Below are 23,100 nucleotides of genomic sequence, written 5' to 3'. Positions count from 1 at the left end.
GGGGGAAATGGCCATGAGTGGGGCTTTAGGACAGGGTGGGTGGGGGAGGGAGGGAGGGAGGTCGCAAATGACGTGGAATGCTGATTCCGCGTAGGTAAATGGCCAATGGGCCTATCCTTTTCAATGCCAGAAAACGCTTCCTCTTTCTGCTGACCTTTGGCGGAGCTGCCTGGGTCCACCCAGCCCAGCACTGAGTCTCTCTTCTGCTTGGGCAGTGGCTCTCCAGCAGAGGGACGGAGGGCCTCCCGGGGGCCTTCTGTGAGGCAGGTTCCGGGGGCGTTGAGGTGGGAGACACCTGCCTGCCCATCTTTCCTCCGAACTCCTTCCCTGCTGCACTGTGTGTGAGGCCTCTGGCATGGGCCGCCCACTGTCATAGAATCATTTTGTTGTTTATTCGTTCAGTCTAGGGGTGTGCACGGACCCCCCGCTCCGCTTCACTTCCAGATCTGCGATTTTTGGATCGGGCCGCTTCGCCCCGCCCCCACTCCGCCCATGTCCGCTCCGCTCCGCTCGGAGCTCCGGATCTGGATCGGAGCTCCGTTTTCCCCCCCCCCCCATAGGCTTGCATTGAAAGCTAAAAAAAGTAAACAATTTTTTTCTGTTCAAGTTAGAAACCTCACGTTTGGCACCATGACACCTCATGGGGGTATACACATGCATGCCAAGTTTCAAGGGAATCCCATCATCCCCTGATTTTTGGGGAATTTTTGAAAATCGGGCACCCCATTCACACCCCTTTCCATAGCTCCGTCAATTTGCACGCTAAAAATCTCAAACTCGCCACCATGAGAGCTTATCCAGGGACACACACGCACGCCCAGACTCAAGGCAGTCCCATCATCCCCTGATTTTTGGCGCGGCTCTAACCTCTAACACACCACCCATAACCCTAATTCACACCCCCTTCGATAGCTCCGTCAATTTGCACGTTAGAAACCTCAAACTCGGCACCATGATAGCTTATCCATGTGTCCACATGGACGCCAAGTTTCAAGGCAATCCCATCATCCCCTGATTTTTGGGGAATTTTTGAAAATCGGGCACCCCATTCAGACCCCTTGGGATAGCTCCGTCAATTTGCATGTTAGAAACTTCAAACTCGGCACCATGATAGCTTATCCATGTGTCCACATGGACGCCCAGACTCAAGGCAATCCCATCATCCCCTGATTTTTGGCGCGGCTTAACTCACCCCAAATTGTCCCATTCTACAACTATGTCAATTTGCACATTAGAAACCTCAAACTCGGCACCATGATAGCTTATCCACGTGTCCACATGGATGCCAAGTTTCAAGGCAATCCCATCATCCCCTGATTTTTGGGGAATTTATGAAAATCAGGCACCCCATTCACACCCCTTTCCATAGCTCTGTCATTTTGCATGTTAGAAACCTCAAACCTCAAACTTGGCTTAAAAAACAACCCAGTTATCCCCGATTCTTTTCCGCAATGCAATCCTATGGGCGAAAACCGCCGTTTGACCCGCGCTGTCCGTTTGTTGACCCGATTTTTAAAAAAATATAGCACGCGACCCACACGACGCAGAGAGGTGAGAGTAGTCTCAAAATGACCCCCATCCACGACTGTCTAAGCACAAGAATTTTCAGAACGATAGCTTCAAAAACAACCCAGTTATCTATGGGCGAAATGTTTCAAGATGGCGATCGGAGCGCTCTGCGGAAAGAGAAGCGCTCCGCCAATGGTCGCTTCTCTTTGCCTTGCTTCTAGGGGTCCGCAGTCCGCTTCTACTCCGCCTCTGGGCAAGGCGGAGCAGGCCAATTCGCTCCTGCTTCTGCGCTTCTAATAGGAGCGGAGCACATGCCTAGTTCAGTCGCTTCCGACTCTTCGTGACTTCATGGACCAGCCCACGCCAGAGCTTTCTGTCAGCCGTTGCCACCCCTAGCTCCCCCAAGGTCAAGTCTGTCACCTCCAGAATATCATCCATCCATCTTGCCCTTGGTCGGCCCCTCTTCCTTTTGCCTTCCACTTTCCCTAGCATCAGCCTCTTCTCCAGGGGATCCTGTCTTCTCATTATGTGGCCAAAGTACTTCAGTTTTGCCTTTAATACCATTCCCTCAAGTGAGCAGTCTGGCTTTATTTCCTGGAGTATGGACTGGTTTGATCTTCTTGCAGTCCAAGGCACTCTCAGAATTTTCCTCCAACACCACAGTTCAAAAGCATCTATCTTCCTTCGCTCAGCTTTCCTTATGGTCCAGCTCTCGCAGCCATAGGTTACTACGGGGAATACCATTGCTTTAACTATGCGGACCTTTGTTGTCAGTGTGGTGTCTCTGCTCTTAACTATTTTATCAAGATTTGTCATTGCTTTCCTCCCAAGAGGTAAACGTCTTCTGATTTCCTGGCTGCAGTCAGTGTCTGCAGTAATCTTTGCGCCCAGAAATACAAAGTCGGTCACTGCCTCCACGTTTTCTCCCTCTATTTGCCAGTTATAAATCAAGCTGTTGCCATAATCTACAAGTCCATCGAGTCCAACCCCCTGCTCAATGCAGGAATCCACCCTAAAGCATCCCTGACAGATGGTTGTCCAGCTGCTTCTTGAATGCCTCTAGTGTGGGAGAGCCCACAACCTCCCTAGGTAACCGATTCCATTGTTGTACTGCTCTAACAGTCAGGAAGTTTTTCCTGATGTCCAGCTGGAATCTGGCTTCCTTTAACTTGAGCCCGTTATTCCGTGTCCTGCACTCTGGGAGGATCGAGAAGAGATCCTGGCCCTCCTCTGTGTGACAACCTTTTAAGTATTTGAAGAGTGCTATCATGTCTCCCCTCAATCTTCTCTTCTCCAGGCTAAACATGCCCAGTTCCTTCAGTCTCACTTCATAGGGCTTTGTTTCCAGACCCCTGATCATCCTGGTTGCCCTCCTCTGAACACGCTTCAGCTTGTCTGCGTCCTTCTTGAATTGTGGAGCCCAGAACTGGACGCAATACTCTAGATGAGGCCTAACCAGGGCCGAATAGAGAGGAACCAGGACCTCACGTGATTTGGAAGCTCTACTTCTATTAATGCAGCCCAAAATAGCATTTGCCTTTCTTGCAGCCATATCGCACTGTTGGCTCATATTCAGCTTGCAATCTACAACAATTCCAAGATCCTTCTCGTTTGTAGTATTGCTGAGCCAAGTATCCCCCATCTTGTAACTGTGCCTTTGGTTTCTATTTCCTAAATGTAGAACTTGGCATTTATCCCTATTAAATTTCATCCTGTTGTTTTCAGCCCAGCACTCCAGCCTCTCAAGATCACTTTAAAGTTTGTTTCTGTCTTCCAGGGTAGTAGCTATCCCACCCAATTTGGTGTCATCTGCAAATTTGATAAGTGTTCCCTGCACTTCCTCGTCATGGGGGGGGGGGCTTCTGTGGACAGCCCGTGGGCCCTGAGCAGGCTGTGCAGCCCCCCCTCCTCCCCCCACAGGCAGCCCAGAGTCTGCTTTGTGACCCCTCCCCCCCAGGGCCAGCAGCTGGGGAATTGCTGTGCAGGGAGCCTGACCCCTTCCCCACACTGCTGCAGCAATGAGCTCCGGCTATTGGGCGGTATAGAAATGTAATAAATGTAAATGTAATGCAAGGGAGCCCGCCCAGTTTCGCTTGCCCCGACGAGGTGGCCCTTCTCCCCACTGTGCCTCCTGTTGGCGGAGTCTGTTGTGTGCTGGACTGGCCAGCAAGACTCCCGAGTGCTGTGGCACTTTGCAGACGAAGCGGATGCCAGATTGCGTGTCCTAGGTGGCCACTGCAGGGCTCCCGCACATGGGCAGGCCTGCCTGGCATTGGGGGTGGAGGGAGAAGGGAAGCACTTATCTCCAGTCCAGGGGGAGGCCATGAGGCCAGCTGGGAGAGCAAGGCTGGGCGGCATTGCTTGACTTCCGCCCCACCTCCTTTCGTCCAAGCCACCACCAGCAGCATGGCTCCCTTCTCCCCTGGTACAGTGTGTGTGTGTGTACTGAAAGGCCTCCAGAGCACCATAGCCATGCACTTTAGGACTATTTTTCTGTGGGGCGAGGGGAAAGGGGCAGATGCTGAAATTTCCCTCTGAGTGTTAGCACCTGTGGCGGTGGGCACCTCTTCTTTTTACGTTGTGGGCAGAGTGGCAGCAACATTGCTCCGCTCTCTGGGGCACCCTTTGCTTTACTCCCCAAATGGCCCAGATGCAACATCGTTCTGGAGGGGGGGAGGGGGGGATATGGCGGCCACGACAAACCCATGGGGAAGCGGAGAGGGCCAAAGGGAAGTCTTAGCCCCCAGAGCCCTAGGCAGACGAGGCCTTCATCCTGCATCCTACACCACACACCCCGCCCGCCACACACAATAAATGAGGCTATGAAGTCATCAGGGGAGGGGAGCGAGGGGAGGGGCTGAAGCCTTCCGCTTCAGGCGAGTGGTGGCTGCCAAGAAGGATGATGGCGTTGGGGGAGGAGAGCAGAGGACCCAGATGGCGGCTCAGCAGGCCTTACCCCAGCTCCTGGCCCACAGCTGGGAAGGGAGGATCAGGGCCGCTCTTTGGACTGAGCACCACGGAGGTGGATGGCCACCTCCTCCTCATTCTCTGCCGCTGCTAGGCAGGTGGGTGGCCAGGGGAGCTCCTGGGCCAGTCAGCCGCTGCCGTTTCTGAGCCCTTCTGGAAGGCCGGGCTGTCCTCATGAAAGGTTCAACCGCACGGCCTCGGCCGCCCCATGTGAGTCTCCTCCCAGCACGGCTGGAAGCGAGAAACCCTGGACCCGGAGGGTGCTGAGTGCTGCTGCCGGTGCAGGCGAGGCCTCGGCCGGGCCCTGGGGAGCCTCATGTCCCTGGGCAGAGGATTGCCGGGCTGTGTTGAGGGCCGTGAGCTTCCCCGGTTCCTTGGGCTGCTGTGCGGCTGGATCAGGCAAGGGCGCCCCTGTGCTCTCGACCCAGGGCTGGGGAAGGTGCGGATGCGGCCGTGGCTCACAGCAGCTTCCAGCCTCTGTCTTGAGCGGAAAGCGGAATAAGAGCTTCCTGGCTTGTTGCCTGTCTCTGGCGCCTGGACTTTGCAGGGAGCCAACGGTAAGATGTCCACGGGCCACTTTTGTGCAGCTCTTGATCACTCCCGTTGGTATACTGTCCTTCCTCCAAAGTGGTGTGTGTGTGAGGAAGCAATCAGCTTAGATGCCAAAAGACTGTCTGACTAAAAAGAGCTTTGCCTGCTGGCAGAAGGACATCAAAGATGGAGCTCGCCTGGCCTCCCTGGTCAGGGCGTTCCAAAGCCTTGAAGCATCCACCGAGAAGGCCCTGTCTTGTGTTCCTGTCAATTGTGCCTCTGTTAGTGGTGGGACAGAGAGAACGTTCTTGTCTGAGGAACTTAAGTCCCGGAATGCTCATAAGCAAGTCCCATACAAGCCAGGGGGTCCAGCAGGATAGCACGGCTAATGGTTTCAGATGCTGCTGAGGTTCAGCAGATCCAGCAGGTGCCCACTTTCCCAGTCCAGTTCCCAGTGAAGATCATCCACCGAGGCAACCAAAAGCAGTCTCCATCCCCAAACCAGGCCAGGTCCCAGATTGAAATGGGTCTAGAAAATCTGCCTCATACAGAACCCCCTGGTGCTGAAATCTCACCACAGGCTTCAGCACCTTGCCCAAAGATGGAATATTAAAGACCGACCAGAAATTATTTAATACATTGCAGTTCAGGGAGCTTAAAAGCAAAAAGCAAATGCTTACCATTGCATCCTCCAGGCATGGTGGAATTGCATATTCTGTTGCAAACAGGCCTTTGCCCCCCCCCCTTAATACTATGCCTGTGCCCGCCACCCCCCCCCCCCGACCCTTATAGAAGCCAGGAACAGCCACAATAGGTTTCACCTCTCCACGGATCTTGTCCACATTCTCAGGGTGTGGCATCCTGAGAAGTAGCCATTGTAACGGGACAAATGGGCTAAAGTTAAGTCAGCTGGACTCATACCAGCAATGGCATCCAGGTGGGCATGGATGCGAGTGATTTTATCTGCAAAGTGTCTTGCAGATTGGTCACAGTGGGCTAATGAGTGGCCTGCATTTTATTCCCGTGGGCCAGAACGGCGTGGGATTTTGACCACCCAGAAAGCTCTCGCTGACTCTTCAAGCCTTGCTGCCTGCAGGAGCAGCAGCAGCTGCTGTGGATGTGGCCGGGGCTGGATCGATCGTGCGGCAGGGGTGGGGGAGCGCTCTCTGCCCTCCTCCTCCTGAGGCGGCTCTTCTTCTAAAGCAGAAACGGTGTTTTGTCCCACCCCAGCCAGCGGGTGGCGGACGGGGCCCCTGCCGTGCCCCTCTCCAGAGCATCAGGAGGTCTGTGGGGGGCTGGCAGGGAAGAGTGGTGGCATGATCCTGTCAGGGGCTGGGCCCTTTGGCTAGAACGCTGAGTCAGCCTCGCAGACGCGGTCCGCCCTCCCCCTCGCTCGCCTGACTCTGGCCTGTGAGTGATTTACGAGGGGGAAGTGGCGGCCGTCCGCTGGCGATCGTGCCCTGGAGACTGCGGTCCAGAAATCCGGGCTTCCTGCATCCACCGCAATGTGGAGAGCAGATGCAATTGTGGCCGCCCTGGCTGGAGCAGTGCAACCACGGCCTGCTGAGCCCTGGAGCTCCTCTGGCCTGAGCAAGACAGCGGGCTGGAGGGGTGGGGCACGGGCTGGCTGTGCGCGCTTGCAGGTTATGTGCGTGATCCTAAAACACTCGCCCCTTCTGTCCTGGGAAGGCAGAGGCTGGAAGCTGCGCAGGCTGCCCACCCCCATCCCTGGAAGGACAGTCCGGCCAGCTGCATCTGGCAGGCTCCTCCACCCGGAGGACGCTCTGGCTCGCGTGCTGGATTGGTGGCCTGGCTCCCCCCCCCCCCCCCAGGACCATGCTTAGGTGCATCCTCCGGCCCGCTCCCCCCTGTTGCATTCTTTCCACCAGAGATGCAGAGCTTTTCCATGCGCTTGCAATAGCTTTGAAGGGAGGGGATGGGAGAGGCCAGAACTCGCAGGTGGGGCCAAGTGCCACAGCCAGGGGGGCGGCCACTGCGGCCTTTTCTGGCTGAGCTGCACAGCCTCCTTTTCTTTGGTCACAAGGCCCAGAAGCCCAGAAGCCTCCTCTTGCCCCTCCCCTGTTGCCATTGCCTGGGGCTGAGCAAGGGCCGAATGGTCACCTGTCCGGCACTCTCGTTGCAGAGGTGGAGCTGATGGCCCAGCGCTTCTCCCACGAGGTGGTCTCCAACTACAGCGTCTTCCTGGTGGACTCCCACGCCCGCATCCTCTACGTGGGGGCCAAGGATGCCATCCTGGCCCTGCCCTTGGATGCTGTTGGCCAGTGGGCCAAGAAGGTGAGTGGTGGTGAGGGGCAGGAAGAGTTACACTCTCTCTGCCTCACTCCTTTGTTGTGTACGAGGGACCGAGTCCACGCAGGGATGGCTTTGATGGTCTCCCTGTCCGTCACCCATCTCAACCAGGGTGGGTGGGAGAGGTGTGGGGGGAGGTTTCTTTGGCTCTCTGGTGAGGGGGAGCGTCCGTTTGCCGGGCCGCCCTGCCCCACAGTGAGGGGCTCCTCCGTGGCTGTGCTCTCGGCGGGAGGTGTCAGTCCCAGGGCCCCGGCCTTCCCGGCCTCTTTCGTTTGGCCTGCCCTGGAGCTTGGGCGCTGACTTCCCCGCTAAGGAGTGGGACGGGGGCCTCTCTCAAGCACCCGTGGCGGGGTGCCCCCTCCTCCGCCGCTGCAGCCTTCCTTGCAGAACCAGGGCAATGTGCTTGCTGCTTTTCAGATCACCTGGAGCTCCCCCCCGAAATACAGGGATTCCTGCACACAGAAAGGGAAGGAAGAGGCAAGTCCTGTTGCTGGGGGTGGGGGGCTGCTCCTTGGCTTGTGACCCTTTCTCCCCCCCCCCCCCCGGGCTCTTACGAGGCTTTGGAGCTGGGAATCTCCTGATAATTTACTTGGGATACTTCTCCGGAACTCCCCCTCCCCCAGGACCTGAGACAGAAGGGCTCTGCAGCAGGGCGATGCCCCCCCCCTTGCATGAAAGCCCTTGTCTCTCCCAGAGGCTTCCTCCCCCCCCCCCAATCATGCCAGCTGCCCAGGTTGGTCTTGGGCAAAGGCCTCCTCTTGCAGCCAGGGGCCACCGGGAGCAAGTGCCCCCCCTTGCCCCCCCTTGCTGCGTGACCCACTCCAGCCACTTCCGCCTCCTGGCCTGCCACTCGCAGCTGCCGGGAGGGGCGCTAGGGCAGGGGCCTCCTGCCTCTTCCGCCCAGTGGCAGCCGCCACCGCCTCCCGGCCATGAACACAGGCAGGCGCCACAGCTACCCGCTGTGGGCCTCAAAGCCTCGACTCTTCCCTGCTCCCAGCCCTTCTCAGCCCCACCCAGGCCCCTCGGGCTGCCTGACGGCCTCATCCTGCCCTGAAGGTCTGCACCCCGTTGGGAGAGCCTCCCTCCGTGTCCTCGGGGCCCTTGCACACACACCCTGGCGGCCTCTGGGGCAGCCCCCTGTGAGCGCCCCCTCCGCCGCTGAGCACCGCCTCTCCCTCCTCGCAGGCCGAGTGCCAGAACTTTATCCGCATCCTGGAGTTTGCCAACCGGACCCACCTCTTTGTCTGCGGCACGTTTGCCTTCAGCCCGCAGTGTGGATACATCGTGAGTCGCCCGCCTGGCAGCCTCGCCTGGGACTGTGGCCCCCGGTGCTCCCCGGGGTCGGTGGGGCTGCCTGCCTGGCTGTTAGCGGGAGGGGTCCGACCCCGCCTCACGGATGGGGAGTTTGTAGTTGCCCCCCGCCAGCCCCTCCTCACACGCTCTGCTAGGTCTTCAAGGGGAGGGGGGCTGCCCCCTTCTCCCCCCCCCCCATTTCACTCTGTGACCGGGGTGGGGGGCTTGGTCTCTTGCAGAATACAAGTCATTTCCACTCGGTGGAGCAGGTGGAGTCCGGCAAGGGCAGGTGCCCCTTTGAGCCACTGCAGCCTTCCTCCGCCATCATGGCAGGTACTGGGGGCTCTGGGGTGGAGCGGGGGGCTCTGGAGGGCCCAGTCAGAGTGAATGACACCTGCTGGCTGGGGGGGGGGACGGACGCTGCCCCCTCCCCCACAGCTGGTCTCCCTCCTACAAACCTGGGGTCCATGTAGGGGGCTGGCTGCCCAGCTCTGGAGGGCAGCTGGAGTGCAACAACGCCCCCCCCCCAGGGTGAATGGACACCCACCCACCTCGGTCTCCTCCTGCGGGCGAACTGTCCCAGCCAAAGCGATGCTGACCGCAATCCACTCCCGCTGTTGCCTTTGCAGGGTGACTAGTGGGGTGGGTGGGAGTGGAACGCACCATTGTGGTGCTGCTGGTGTCCCGCCATGTCCCACACCTTCCGCTCCCCAGCATGGGCTGGGTTGGAGCTGGGCTGGGCTTCCTGTTGAGCCTGGCCGACAGGGACGCAGCTGAACCCGTTCGTCTCCTGGCCAGCTCGGCAGAGTGGGGCCTCTGCTCCATACCTCCGTTGAAGGGGGACCCTTAGGTGGGGAGGAGGGCGTGCTCCTGGAAATCCTGACTTCTGGCTCTTCCAGAGGCTGCTGGGAGAGGGGGTCCTTGCTTCTGCCTTCTTCTTGGTTTTATTTATTTATTTATTGCATTTCTATACCGCCCAATAGCCGAAGCTCTCTGGGCGGATTACAAAATCCTCCTTTGATCCTCCTTTGTCTCCAGTCTGGTCTTTCTCCTGTGGCATGAGTCACTATATTCCATGGGATTGTGGAGGATGACCAGTGGCAAGCACCCCACTGAGGTGGGATTTGAACTCGGGTCCTCCTGGAGCGAGGCCAGTAGAATCTGCACCTTTCACCTCTTGTCTCTCGGTGCAATGCCTCTTTTGCCTTCTAGATGGCGCTCTGTATGCGGCCACAGTCAACAACTTCCTGGGGACAGAGCCCATCATCTCCCGAGCCGTTGAGAAGACCGCCGGGAGCCTCCCGGACATCATCCGGACGGACAACTCTGTGACGTGGTTGAACGGTGGGTGAGCCGGCTGCCCAGGCAGGCAGGCAGGCAGGCAGACGGGCAGACGGCCAGCAGCAACAGCAGCTGCTGGGGTGGAGGCAGCCCGCGTCCTGGGCCAGGGCCATCGTGGGGCAGGCAGAGATGTGGTCTTTCTCCCTCCCCAGACCCTGAATTCGTGGCCTCAGCTTTCCTGCGGGAAGGTGAGAACGGCGAAGAGGACAAGGTCTACTTCTTCTTCACGGAGACGGCGCGCGAGTATGACTTCTATGAGAAAGTCAAGGTGGCTCGCGTGGCTCGGGTCTGCAAGGTGAGCCGGGCAGCGCATGGCGCTTGGCTGGAAGGCAGCTTTGTGAGCGTTCGCACCGCTGCTCCGGAGGCGAGGCCCAGCGCTGAGCAGTGTTTCCATCCTCCTCCGTCGTGGCGGGTGGCGCTGCTCCCTTTGGCCTTTTGCCAGGTGCCCTGACGCCAAGAGGTGGCCACACCTTTCGCCCCCCCCCCCAAAACAGACATGCTGTGCTGTGCCTGTCCACCCCTCCCATCACTGCCTCCCCTTCCAGGGAGACTTGGGAGGCCAGAAGACACTGCAGAAGAGGTGGACGACTTTCCTGAAGGCGCAGCTGTTCTGCTCAGACCCTGAGAGCGGCACCGTCTTCAACATCCTGCGGGATGTGGCCACGCTGCGCTTGGGCAACAGGAGCGCCGTGCTCTTCTACGCGGTCTTTGCAGCCCAAGGGTGAGGAAGGCTGTCCGTTTCAGGGGTCCCCTGCCTCTGGTGGTCTCTCCTCCTGCTGTGGGTGGAGGGGGCGTGTCGGGGGTCTGGTTGAGAGGCGCCTCGGAGCTGCTTCCCCTCCCTCACATTTCATCGGCCATCTGTGGGCTTTTTATCCCATATGCCACCTTGAGAGGGTTTTACCCTTAAAGGCCCCCTAAACAGAATTGCAGATAACTCAGGGAATGACGGACCGCTCGGCTGTGTCGTGCCGCCCGTCCCCTTGCAGGAAGGAGCGCAGCGGCTCTGCCGTGTGTGCCTACCGCGCGCAGGATATTCAGAGAGCCATGAACGGGCGCTTTAAGGAGTTCAAGAGGGACTGCGACAAATGGACCAGCGTGACGCAGAGCGACGTGCCTGAGCCGCGCCCAGGGGCTGTAAGTGACCCCCCGGGGTGGAGGAGGGGGTGGGTTGCGCTCCGTCTCTCTCCCCACAGCCTCAGAGCACCTCCTCTTCCCTCTCGCAGTGTGTCACGAGTAGCATGAAGAGGAAGGGCATCAGTTCCTCGCTGGCCCTGCCAGACCGTGTCCTGACCTTCGTCCGCGACCATCCGCTCATGGACGAGTTGGTCGCCCCTCTGGAAAACAGGCCAGTGCTAGTCATGCCGGACACGCAGTACCGCCGGCTGGCTGCTCACCGAGTCAGGTCTCTCTCTGGGGAAGAGCACGACGTTCTGTACCTGGGAACAGGTGAGGGGGCAGGGAGGGGCGGGGAGGGCAGGGTGTGCGACCGGGCAAGGAGGACAGAGGTGTGGGGCCTGTGCAGAGAGGAGGGGAGGGTGGGGGGAGTTTGGGGGGCTGCTAAAGGAGAATAGTGCCAAGCTGCCCTCCTGGGGGGCAGACTGACCTGCCCTCTTTCCCCCCCCCCCCCGCACCCCAGAGGATGGGCATTTGCACAAAGCGGTCAAGATTGGTCCACGACTTTCCCTCATCGAGGACCTGATGCCGTTTGCAGAACGCCAGCCGGTCCGGAACCTGCAGCTCCACCAGGTGAGGGCAGACTCGGCCGACGGGATGGTGCCTTGGGGCATGGGCTGGCTGGTTGTGGCATGCTGTGCCCCTTGCCTCCAGCAGCAGCGGCTAGGGGCCAGGGGCCGCCAGCTTCTCTGTGCAGAGTATTTTTGCCTTCATGGAATCTGACAAAGCCCCTCACCAAAGCCCGGCATTCTGTGCCCACGGTGGCTGCCCAGCTGCCCCAAGCTGGACATGAACGCCATCTTTCATAATCAAAGCACACATACAAAAACTTAAATGTACTTTTCAAATTAGATATAATTAATTTTGATATATGTCTTTGGCAAAGCAGTTTATTACTTGAAGTTAATTAAACCTAAATACATTTCCCCCTAAACATCTATATATTAGATTTAATATTTATACCCTACAAAATATTTTTCATTAGTTGATAAGCAAAATGTTTAAATTAACTCGGACCCTGAATAATACAGTTTGATGTCTCTCCATTTTTCACATAATCCTTTTTATCTCTGGTGATAGAGCTCTAATCCAGAATTCTCTCTTTGGATATTATCCAAATTGCTTTGCCAGTTACATTTTCCTAACGATTAGCCAAAGGTCGTTGTGAACTCACTTCATATCCTCCCTATTGGTACCAGCTACCTTATTATTTAATTCTCTGGATTCCTAATTACTTTCTGTGCAACATGCTTAATTCCTGGGGCTTGGAACTCCAAGACAAGACAACTTTTGCTTTTTTGTGGAGGGGAAATAGTCACTCTCTTCAGGGGTCATTTTGAGTACTTTTTGAGTGCGGTGCCACCAACCTTTTGTGGCAAATCCATGACGTTACCTAATCCAGTATTCTGTTCCATTGGGGCCAGATGCCCCAATGGGAAACCCCCTCCCCCAGCAGGACATGAGCACAGAAGCACCCCTCCCACCCATGTTCCCCAGCATCTGGTGAACATCTGGCCTACTGCCTCTGATAACTGGAGGTAGCCTATAGCCATCAGGGCTAGTAGCCATGGACAGCCTTTTTCTCCATGCGGCAAACTTAGAAGCCATGGCATAAGAGAAGGGGGGTTGGACTCGATGGCCTTGTAGGCCCATCCAACTCTGCTATTCTATGATTCTATGAGGGCCTCTTATGGCAAATGGCTAACGAACAGAAAGCAGAGAACAGGAATAAATGGACATAATTATTTAGGGTGGGTAAAACCAAAAAGGGATAGTGTTGTTGTTGTTGTTATTGCAAAGAGCTCCATATGAATCTCTCCAAACTTGTCAAACAGGCAATAAAATGGCAAATGCAGTTCAATGAAAGGAAGTGTAAGTTGCAACCCTCCCCCCCCACCCCAAATTTCAAGTATCACCTGATGGGATCTGAGCTGGCAGTGACGGAACAAGAAAGAGATCTTGGGGTTGTGGTGGGCAGATGGGGTTACCCTATAAGAAAAGGAACTGAGAATAAAACGGCCAGTCTCATACTCCCCTTATACCCAATCTATGGTGTGACCACACTTAGAATGCTGTGTGCAGTTCTGGTCACAGCACCTAAAAAGGATGATGGAGTTGGTGGGGGAGGATGGAGACAAGGGCCACTAAAATGATCGAGGTGTTCATCCTTTGGGATTTTTTAGCTCAGAAAATAGGCAAGGAAGACGGGACATGACAGAAGTGTAGAGAAGTGTCGCTGGTGTGGAGAAAGCAGATATAATACTAGAACACCACCTTCACCCTCACCAGAACTAGAGAGCAGGGCTTCAAGCAGAAATGCGAATAATACTGTGGAAAGCACATCAGGAAATTCCCTAAAACCCCCAGCCGTTTGGCATAGGAATTGTAATCCCGGAATGCTTCCCCGTAATCACCCAAACCAGCCCCATATGGACCCTTTCCAGTTCCCCAGTGCTCCCCCCCCCCCGATCCAGGTTACACCCTCGTGAGAACAGCTGGAGGGTCCCTCTTTACCTGTGCTGGGGCTCAGCGGCCAGCCTGTGCCCCTCTTTGTGACCCCTCTCGTCCCCCCGGGGATCCGTTGAGCATCCCGTCCCCGTTCCCCCCCCCCCTCCCCGTGACCAAGGCCTCTCCATGCCTTCTCTGCAGGACTGGCTGTACGTGGCTTCTGACAGTGGAGTGGCCCAGATCCGCACAGCCACCTGTGCTGCATACAGGACCTGCCAGGACTGCATTTTGGCCAGGGACCCCGCTTGCGCCTGGAGCCCAGTGCAGGAGGCCTGCCAGGACCACCGCGGACAGGCTGGGTAAGTGTGACAGTGCTCCAGCGCCATGGGGCTTTGCGCACACGCCGCTTTCCTCTCCTCCAAAGCAATGCTGCCAGGGTCCCAACCTGGCAGATGCCTCGCTCGGCGCAGCTTTGAGTGGGGCCTTTTGGGACTCGTGCCTTGGCCCGGGGCCAGAGAAGAGGCAGGTGGCAGGGCCAGGACAGCTGCTCCAAGCGGCCGCTTCCTCTCCCATGGAAAGGGAGGGGCACGTTCACCGCCCCAGTGGGTTGTGGGCCTCTGGCCAGCAAGGGGAGGGGGAACACCGCTTTCTCAGCCGCCTGCCTTGTCCTCTTCTCAGGCTGATCCAGGACATCACATCCGTGAAGGTGCTGAATTTGTGCCCCGTGCAGAGCAAAGGTGTGTGTGTGTGTGTGTGTGTGGCGGTGGCAAGGCGCCAGAGCTGTGCCTGTTCTGGTTCAGCAAGTCGCTCGAGCTCTCCTGCCCAGCTACAGCTGTGACATGCCAGTGGGGGTGGGCTGAGCTTTGGTGGACCTGAGAGGGAAGATGCTAAACCCAAGTTCTGGAGGATTGGGGGGGCAGGTGGATGCATGGGCTCCCCCTCTATTGCTTTCCCTGAGGCTGAACATGGGCGGCATTCCTCCGCATCCCAGATGGCGAGCGGAGCGCTCTCTCTGCGTTCACACGCTCGCAGAAGGATCCCCGGCCAGCGCATTCAGGAGGAACGCATTTGCAGCAGGGCCCCCCGACAGGCTTCCAACTCAGGCTTCCCCTCAGCTTGTGGAACTCTCTGGAGGTCTCCAAGGGCTGAGGCCCCCGTGGGGGACGATTCGGGGGCAGCCGCACACCTTGGGCTGGACGAAAGAAGAGGCCGTTCAACAGCCACCCAGCGGCAGTGGTGGCCGCATCACAGGCACTGCCTTCTATCCTGTGTCTCTCTCTCTCCTACCCGCCAAGGGAGACTTGGAATCTCCGCCCTCCGGGCCGTGGGGCCCCTCTGCCCACCGGCTCCATGGAATGTGTGGTCGCCTCAGTCACAGCTGACAGATCTTTCCCTCTTGCTGCACCAGATGGGGAACTCGCCCCCACAAGATCAGGATTTGGCCAGCCATATCCCCCCGTGCGGAGGGTCTAGAGCTGGGGGTCTCCAGCCTGACCCCTCTCTTGGCCCCCACCCGACCCATCCTGATTCTTACTCTTTTTCTTAAGATGCCCTGGAGCTGCTCCTCCTTTTTTGGGGCTGGGCGGCTGCCGGGCAAAGGCCTGGCCTCCCGCCCCATCTGCACTGGGCTCCCAAGGGGAGGCTGTGTGTGTTTTGGAGTTCAGGCGCCCACCTCTGCTCTGACCCTCGGTTCTTGGGCAAGTGCCTTCTCCTTTGGCCTCCCCAGTGGGCCTTCTGTGAAATGGCCATGCTGTGACTGGCCAGGCCCACCACGGCAGCCACTTCGTGAGACTTCCCCACACGCCCTCAAAGGGCCAAATGGGCCCACTGTCCAAAAAGGACCAGGGAACTGTGATCTAGAGACATCCAGATCAGATGGGGGCTCCCACTTGCTTCTGGTGCTGAGCAGCGCTCTGTACGCTGCACTGCTGGAGGCTTGGAGCAACGGGGGGGAGCGCCCAGACCCTCTCAGGGCTGTGAGGTCTGGCAGGGGTGGGGGCCGCCTTGCCCAGGCATCCTCTAACCTTCTGCTTTCTCCTTGGCAGAGGTGCCCACCACCATTGAGGTGCCCGCGCTGCTCTCTGCCCGGGTGGTCCTGCCCTGCGTCCCCCAGTCCACCTGGTCCAGCTGCGAGTGGCAGAGACCGTCCCCAGAGGCATCAGCCTACATCGTGCGCAGCGACGGACTGGAGTTCACCGTGACGGCGGAAATGCTGGGGGAATACACGTGCCGCTGCACGGAGTCTGGGGTGGGGGGCGTGGTGGCCTCCTACAGCCTGGTGAGCGCCGGCCAGGGCGGGCACAATCCCTACCGGTCGGGCGAGCGCAGCTACAGCGTCCTGGTCGGCGTCTTCTGCTTCGTCTTGGGCGTCATTGTGAGCAGCGGCTGCTTGCTGCTCCATGAACGGCGCCGGCGGGAGCGCCTGCAGCGGGAGCTGATCTGCCGGGAGAGGAACGGGCTAGACCTGATGCAGTCGACCACCACGAGCTGCAGCCACGAGCCACAAACCCCGAGCTCGCCGGAGGACGAGCGCCACCCGCTGGCCACGGCCAAGAAGAACGGCAGCCTCAACGGCTACCCCCATCTCTACATCAACGAGCTGGACACGGAGCAGGCCCGCATCTACCTGACTGGGGTGCCGCTGGCCAAGTGCGACGAGACCTCCATCTAGAGCACCCTCTTGTGCTCACTCTTGCTGGTGCCCCGCGGAGGGGGGTGGGCGGCTGAGACCTCCACCAGGCTGGGTCCCGCCCCATCTGTGGCGCAGGGCCAGCTGGGCTCCTGCAGTGGCTGGAGAGGGCCTTGCCAGACGGCCTCCCTGTACAGCAGGCCAGAGGGGCTTCTGCTCCAGCCCTGCTCACCCTTCTGGTAGGCAGAGGAGTCCACGCGGATGGATTTCCGTGGCCTGGCCACGTGCTCGGGCGCTTACGACTGCTGTTTGCTTTCCAGAACGTTTCTCCGCCTGCCTCTTGTCCTTCCTACTGCTCTGCTCCCTGGGTTGGGCCTGAGGCCAGCTTCTCATGGAGTGGCCTGATTTAGCCTGTTCCCAAGTAGCCAAGAGGAATCAGAGGAACTGAACTGGGTTTCTTGGAACCCGACTCTGCTGGGAATGGCCTGCCAAGCGACAGGCGGGGCCGATGCCTAGGCGAGCACGCCCCTCGCCGCCACCCGCGGACGTGGTGGCGGTGGCAGCACTTGGCATGTTGACTGAGAAAGGTGGGGCTGCGCCAACAGCTCCCCCGTCCACCTCCATTTCAACCCCTGCAGCTACACTTCGGACAGAGGCTGCTCCCTGCCCTGTCCTGGTAGATTCCATCTGATAAATGTGAAGGAAGATGCGACCTCCTCCCCGCAACAGGGAGGCCAAGGAGAGGAATCCTTTGAAGCCCCCTCACCATGCCAAGGGGCACAGACGGTCATTCCTTGCCTGGGAATGTGGCCAAATCTGTGTGCCCCCCACCCGCCGGTCCTTCCCCCTCCCTCTCCTATTCTTACCCGCCCCCTCCCCTCCCTCGTCACTGTGGTGCCCCACAAGGCTTCTGCTCCCAGGAGTCAGGGCCAGGGGCCACCAGTCTATGAAACGGGTGTCGTGTGCTCCTACTGTTGTGTTTTTGTTGTTTGAAGCTCTTGGATTTGTGACTTATTAAAAAGAAGGAAACGGAGGAGCCTGTTGGCTGAATTCCTGCCTTTGGCTTCTTGGGGCAGCAGCTTGTTTAGCGCAGAGACTGCACATGTGAGTCTGAAAAGGGCACCCAGGAAGCTCAGCCTCTGCCTCCCCCTTGGACAAATGCCCAGGCCCTGGACAGCCACATTGCACCCAATGGTGAGTCCCTCTCCCTCCTGCAGTGCACCTTAAAACGTGAGTGCCCTGCTGCTGTGGCAGAGCATGTGCCTTCTGCACGCCATCACCTTCCCCTCTGCAGCCCTTGATGGAGGCCACCTGTCTGGCCCTCCTCCTCGCTACAGTGGCTGCTCTTCTCGGAGCTGCGTTAGCAAGCACTGCGTTAGCAAGCACTCTGCGAGGGGAAAGGGGGAGCCGAGCAGGGCCCCATCCCAGCTTTTAGCAGTCAGTGCAAGGAGCTGTGTTTGTAACAGATTTCCATATTCACAAGACCGGCTGCTCCCCACCCCCAATGGCTTTGCCCCATCACCCACACGTAAGCACTGTGGTTAATCTGTTAAGGAGATGGAATTGCTACACCTTTGGCCTGTTAGCACCTTTGGACCCTTCAGATCTCAGGCCTGAAAGAGACCAGGTAACGGTTCAATAAAGCACTCAGCCGCGCCGGCCCACAGGAGCTGCCAGGCTGCCCCAGGGAGGAGGGCACCTCTTCCAGAGAGGACTTGGACCATGTTTGCTTGGCTGAAGTGTCCTGGGTCAAGGCCTCCCCGTGGCAATGGAGCGGCTCCCAAGACCTGCCTGCTCCAATGTAGATGTGTATTGTCTGCCCCGGCCTGAGTTTCTGCTTCCCAAAGGAATGATAAAACTCAGCATAAACAGAACGGTGGGAGTTTGGATGCTAAGGCGACTTGAGGAAGTTCACGAAAGGGAAGCTTCCCACGGCTTTGTCTTTGTGCGCGTCTCCATCCTCTCCGAAGGGTCGGTGGCCTTCCTAAATACTAGGCTGGATGCTGCCGGAGTTCCTGTGAACATCTTCATCATCGGGATCTATGACCCCCCCAAAACACAGGTCCGGAACACGCCCTCCTCACCCCCCCCATGAGTCTCCCAGGTTGGGAGGCGGAAGAGCAAGCCCCTCGCCCAGGGCTCCTGTCGGCAGTGGAGGCTGTGGAAAGGATTTTCAGCAGGTGTCATTTGTAGGCAGACAGCATCTGGGGAAATTCCCTTTTCATAGCAATACTTAAAGGTGCAGGCGCCCTCGTCTCTTTTGTATCTGATCAAGATGGCAGGACTCCTGCAGCTTTAACTCTTATGATGAAGACAAAATTTCACCAGCTGCTACATGCATTCAAATGACACCTGCTGAAATTCCCTTTTCTATACAACTTTAAAGATACAGGAGCCCTGTCCTCCTTTGCATATGGTCACCCTAGGTCACCACACCTGAAAAAGGGTCTATATGCTAGAGCTGGGGAAAGGGCCACTGAAACGAGCCAGGGGCTGGAGCGTCGCATCCAAGGGGGAAGGAGGCAACAGCTACGATGGTCCTGGGAGGGAGCTGGAGGCCCGAGAGGGGCCTTCGCGGCCCGGAGCGCTAGCGCCCCGCCACCGCCCAGGGAGGCCGGAAGAAGAGACCCGCCTCTCCTTACATCTCTATGGTCACCTCCGCGCACATAGAGATTTCCCTCCTGAGCTCTGTGGCCGGAAACGAAGGGCAGGCCCCAATGGCTGGGAGGAGGAGAGCACCCAATCCCATTCTCTAAGACAGCTACGCTGGCACTCGGCAGCCAATCACGTACAGCCAATTCGCGAAGGGGAGGGGCCTTTTAGAAGGGCGTCGGTGGCTGGCAGATCTGCGAACGGGAGAAGGCGGGATGTTTCCACTTCCAGCCAATGAGAACTAGGCACGGCCTCAAAGAGGCGGGGCGCTCGAGGCCGGCAGTTGCGCTGCCGTTGCCTAGGCGACCGTTTGAAGCTGGCCGGGAACGGCGGCGGCGACGACCCTGGAAAGCGGGAAGCGAGGCGGGAAGGCAGGGAGCGGCCCCGGGAAGACGGAGCCCCATCGCGGGGCGGCCTGCCTGCCTTGCCTGCCTGCCTGCCTGCCGGCGGTGAGCTTGGCACAGCTCCGGCCCTCTCTCTCGAGGGACTCCTCCTGGGCCGGCCCAGGCCGCCTCTTCCCCCCCACCGTCCCTCGGAGGAGGCGCCCCCCCTTTCGGCCCGCCGTGCTGAGGGGGAGGGGGAGGGAGGTCTGCCCCCCCCCCCGCTCACATTTATTATTTTATTGTAGTTACGACACTTTATACCGCTCCCCGTTCAAAATTTCGGAGCGGTGTACAAGAGTTAGGGTTACAAAATTTAACAAGATAAAATTAAAGTACAAGATAAAATTAAACACACACACGGAATGAAACACTTTAAAATAGATTTTAAAAGACGCAAAACATACAGTGACCCGTTGGCTGGTCCTCAAGGGAAGGCTGCCTGGAAAACGACGTTTCCAGGAGGCGCCGAAAGGAATACTAAGTTGGCGCCTGCCGGGCCTCCAGCGGCAGGGAGTTCCACAGGAGGGGGGCCACCACGCTGAAGGCTCTTCCCCTGGTGGAGATGGGGCTGTGGGGAACCGCCAGGAGCAGGTGCTCTCATGAGCGTCTCCCCTCCTTCCTTTCCTCCAGGGTTCCGGGCGCAGACATGGCCCAGCGGCGACGGCGGCTGGCAGAGGCGCTGCTACTGTCGCGTGAGCTGTCGCTGGCAGGGCGCTGCCTGGAGAAGGCCCAGGAGCGGGGCCTGGAGGGGCCTCCCTGCCACCTGGCCGCCCCCCGCCGCATCCCCCTCCACAAGGACGCCCACGGCATCTACAGCCTCGGCTTTGAGCCCAGCGGTGGGCAACTGGTGGCCGGCTTTGGCAACGGGGCTGTGCAGGCGAGTGGGATGGTGGGACTCCCTCCTGCAGCCCCACGGGTGGCCGTGGGACTGCCGTGCTTTGGCCCCTGGACATGGAGTCGGTGCATGGCTTCTAGCCCTGATGGCTGTGTGCTGCCGCCAGTATCAGAGGCAGTAAGACTGTGTGCACCTGTTCCTGGGGAACATGGGTGGGAGGGGGCTGTTGCACCAGGTCCTAACTTGTTGGTCCCTGGCCGACGGCTGCCTGGCCACTGTGTGAACAGAGGGCTTGATTAGATGGACCCTTGGTCTGATCCAGCATCAGGGCTCTTCTGATGTTCTTATATGGCCACGGGCAGGGCCCCCGCAGGGAGTGGGTACGTGGCCGGTCGGGGCTGCTCTTGCGCTCAGGGGCCTCCGCCCTCCCTTCCCTTTCGCCTCCCAGCTGGTGGACGCAGCGACGGACTCGCCGGGCAGCTCCTTCTTCCCAGGGCACCGGACGCGCCACGCCATCACCGCAGTGCACTTCCACCGGGCGAAGCCTGGCTTGCTGCTGGCTGCGGGGGCGGACGGCGTCATCTCCGTGTATGACTCGCTCTCCTGCTCCCTGGTGGCTTCGCTGACAGGTCAGTGCGGGGAGGCGACGCTGCTGCTGCTGCTCTCCTGGGGAACCCGGCCCTAGAGGCGGTGGGTGCAGGAGGGGCCTGCTGCTGGCGGATGGGCTGATCTCCTTCCCTTCCGCTCCCCAGAGGAGGAGAATGAGATCAACGCCATGGACTTCTGCCGGGACGGCAGCGCCTTTGCCACAGCGGGCAAAGACCGGCATATCCGGCTCTACGACAGCCACACGAACCAGGTGGGCCCATGGGCGAGGTGGGGGGAGCCGGGCCCTCTCAGGCGAGGGAGGACCGGCTCCTCCATGTCCTTTTAAATCTTCTCTCCTGCTGCCCAGCTCTTCCACATCATGCGGGCCCCAGATTTCATGGCTGGGGATGAGTTCACCCCCCACAGCGGGCATTCACGGCGGATCTTTGCCTTGTGCTTCCACCCCACTGAATTGCATCTCTTCCTGACAGGAGGTTGGGACAATTCTGTCAAGGTACGTGCGTTTCCTGACTTACCCCCGGGCGTGTCTTCTTGGGAGCGGAGACTGGACCGGTGCCCCCTGTAAGGGGTGCGTCCGTCCTTCTGGTCCTGGGCTGTGGGTGCACAGCTCACTTTTTCTCTTCTTTGCGCCAGGTGTGGGACAAGCGGCTGCCCAAGGGAGCCCAGAGTGTGATCAGTGGTCCTCACGTCTGTGGCCCTGGTATCGATGTCAAGGTGAGAAGGAGGTTGGCGTGAGTGCGGGCTTGTCAGGAGAGCCCTGGAAACGGGCCAGACCCAAGTTTGCACTAGTCCAGCATCCTGTTCCCCACAGCGGCTGGCCAGGTGCCCCAGGCAGGTTGTGAGCGAGGTCAAGATCCTCGTGCCCCCTCCCTCCCCCGCGCTGTGCTTCCCCAGTGAGTTGTATTCAGATGCCCGCTGCCTTGGGCCTGAGGCGCTAGGAAGCCCTCGTGGCCTCCCACCCAGACGGACGATGACTCAGGGCTAGTGCAAGGCTTTCCCGTGGTGGTTCACCACCAGCAGGCCTTGGGCCATTCACACAGTCAAGCCTTGCAAGAGATTGATCCCAGGATGTACAAAGCGTGCTTGCTTGTAGAGCATGGACTGACCCAGCGGAGGATCTGGGGCTTTGAATACCGCTGGCTGCCCAAAGTAGACCTGCGTTGCTCAGAGCACCAGCAAGACGCCCTCTTTGTCTCTTCCTCCAAAAGGGCAACCAAGTCCTGACGGCTTCGTGGGTGCCGCGCAACGCCCTCCAGCTGTGGGACTTGCGCATGTCTCGACTGTGGCAAAACCTGCCCTTCCCTGGGAGTCCCATGCAGGGGGACTTCCTCTATTCGGCCCAATTCTGCACAGCGGACGTGGTCTTGGCTGGGGGCAGCGGGACCAGCGGGGCCAGCCTTCTCCACACAGGCACCGGCCAGGTGAGGAGGGCTTGCAGCTCAGTCGCTGGGGGAACGGCGGGGTTCAGGGAGCGAGAGTGGCAGGCCCAACAACGCGTGGTAAGTGATGGGTCCCTGGCAGCATCCCTGCAGGGAGGGGAGGCGGGAGGGCATTCCCAGCTCTCAGGTACAAGATCTCTTGAGACTGAAAGGGCGGGCATCGAACCTGTAGCCACCTGTGGCCTTGCGTTTAGAGTGACAGAGGATGACTGGGGAGACCCGAGTTCAAAGTCCCAGTTGGCCGTGAAGCTCGCTCGTGTCCTTGGACCAGTAACGTGCTTCCAGCCTCCTGTAGAACTTCCTGCAGGAATGATGGGCTGCACATGAAGCGGCCATGCAAACCACGTGCCTCACCGTGGCAAGGAGGGGGTGGGTGGGCCTCCTGGCAGGGCCCTTTGTGCTGGGAAGCACCTGTGTGTGGAAGGAGCCTGCCATTGGGCTTCTCCAGTGACTCCCCCCTCTCTGCCTGCTGCCCACAGGTGGTCGGAGAGATCCTGCTGCCCAACAAGCCAGTCCACGTGGTGGCCTCGGCACCTGGAGGACTCGCTGTGGCTGTGGCTGGGGCTGGAGGAAACCTTCACCTGGCAGAGCTGCGCTGAGTCTTCCGGGCAACCAGCCTGGGAGCCGAGGCAGCTACAGGCCCAGCCGTCGCGCTGAACAGCCAGCAGCGCCCAGCGGCAACCTCTTTTCTGCGGCAACGCCCCTTGTGGCTTTGGCCCATATTGGGCCCCCCTCCCATTTCCATTGCCTGACCTGCCCCACAGGCACCCCACACAATGCCTTGGGGAGAGGCCATGGGCTGTACGGGGCAGGCATCTGCCTGCCCAGGATTTGTGCAATAAAGTAGCCTCAGTGCCATGTTTACGAAGAGCCTGCAGCCTGTCGGTGCCGCCCTCTGGACACGCTCTTTGCAAGGCGTTTCGCAGCCAGTATCCCCAATCTGTCCCATATTTCTTTGCGCTCAGCTCAAAGACTGTTGCT

General features: G+C 58.9%; 2 protein-coding genes across 2 annotated transcripts in view; both read left to right on the top strand.

Moving 5' to 3' along the window:
• The window catches only part of SEMA4F (ssemaphorin 4F), a 38,195-nt gene extending 21,952 nt beyond the window's left edge, over positions 1-16,243 (top strand). The window contains exons 2-14 of the mRNA XM_063135134.1: positions 7,151-7,302; positions 7,735-7,794; positions 8,503-8,601; positions 8,850-8,943; positions 9,823-9,954; positions 10,104-10,246; positions 10,497-10,672; positions 10,938-11,085; positions 11,175-11,397; positions 11,588-11,697; positions 13,774-13,931; positions 14,251-14,309; positions 15,618-16,243. Of these exons, the coding sequence (XP_062991204.1) occupies positions 7,162-7,302; positions 7,735-7,794; positions 8,503-8,601; positions 8,850-8,943; positions 9,823-9,954; positions 10,104-10,246; positions 10,497-10,672; positions 10,938-11,085; positions 11,175-11,397; positions 11,588-11,697; positions 13,774-13,931; positions 14,251-14,309; positions 15,618-16,243 (2,169 nt within the window). The 5' untranslated portion in view covers positions 7,151-7,161. The remainder of the gene's footprint in view (positions 1-7,150; positions 7,303-7,734; positions 7,795-8,502; positions 8,602-8,849; positions 8,944-9,822; positions 9,955-10,103; positions 10,247-10,496; positions 10,673-10,937; positions 11,086-11,174; positions 11,398-11,587; positions 11,698-13,773; positions 13,932-14,250; positions 14,310-15,617) is intronic.
• Positions 16,244-16,709: 466 nt separating this feature from the next.
• LOC134404987 (uncharacterized) lies at positions 16,710-22,860 on the top strand. The gene is made up of 9 exons (XM_063136041.1): positions 16,710-16,788; positions 19,156-19,302; positions 19,881-20,117; positions 20,434-20,700; positions 20,824-20,930; positions 21,027-21,173; positions 21,314-21,394; positions 21,889-22,101; positions 22,599-22,860. Exons 1-9 carry the CDS (start codon positions 16,710-16,712, stop codon positions 22,716-22,718), a joined length of 1,398 nt encoding a protein of 465 aa, XP_062992111.1. The 3' UTR covers positions 22,719-22,860.
• Positions 22,861-23,100: the final 240 nt, after the last annotated feature.

Source organism: Elgaria multicarinata, chromosome 10, assembly GCF_023053635.1.
Source record: "Elgaria multicarinata webbii isolate HBS135686 ecotype San Diego chromosome 10, rElgMul1.1.pri, whole genome shotgun sequence".
Lineage (NCBI taxonomy): Eukaryota > Metazoa > Chordata > Lepidosauria > Squamata > Anguidae > Elgaria > Elgaria multicarinata.
This window is presented reverse-complemented; position numbering and strand designations above follow the sequence as displayed.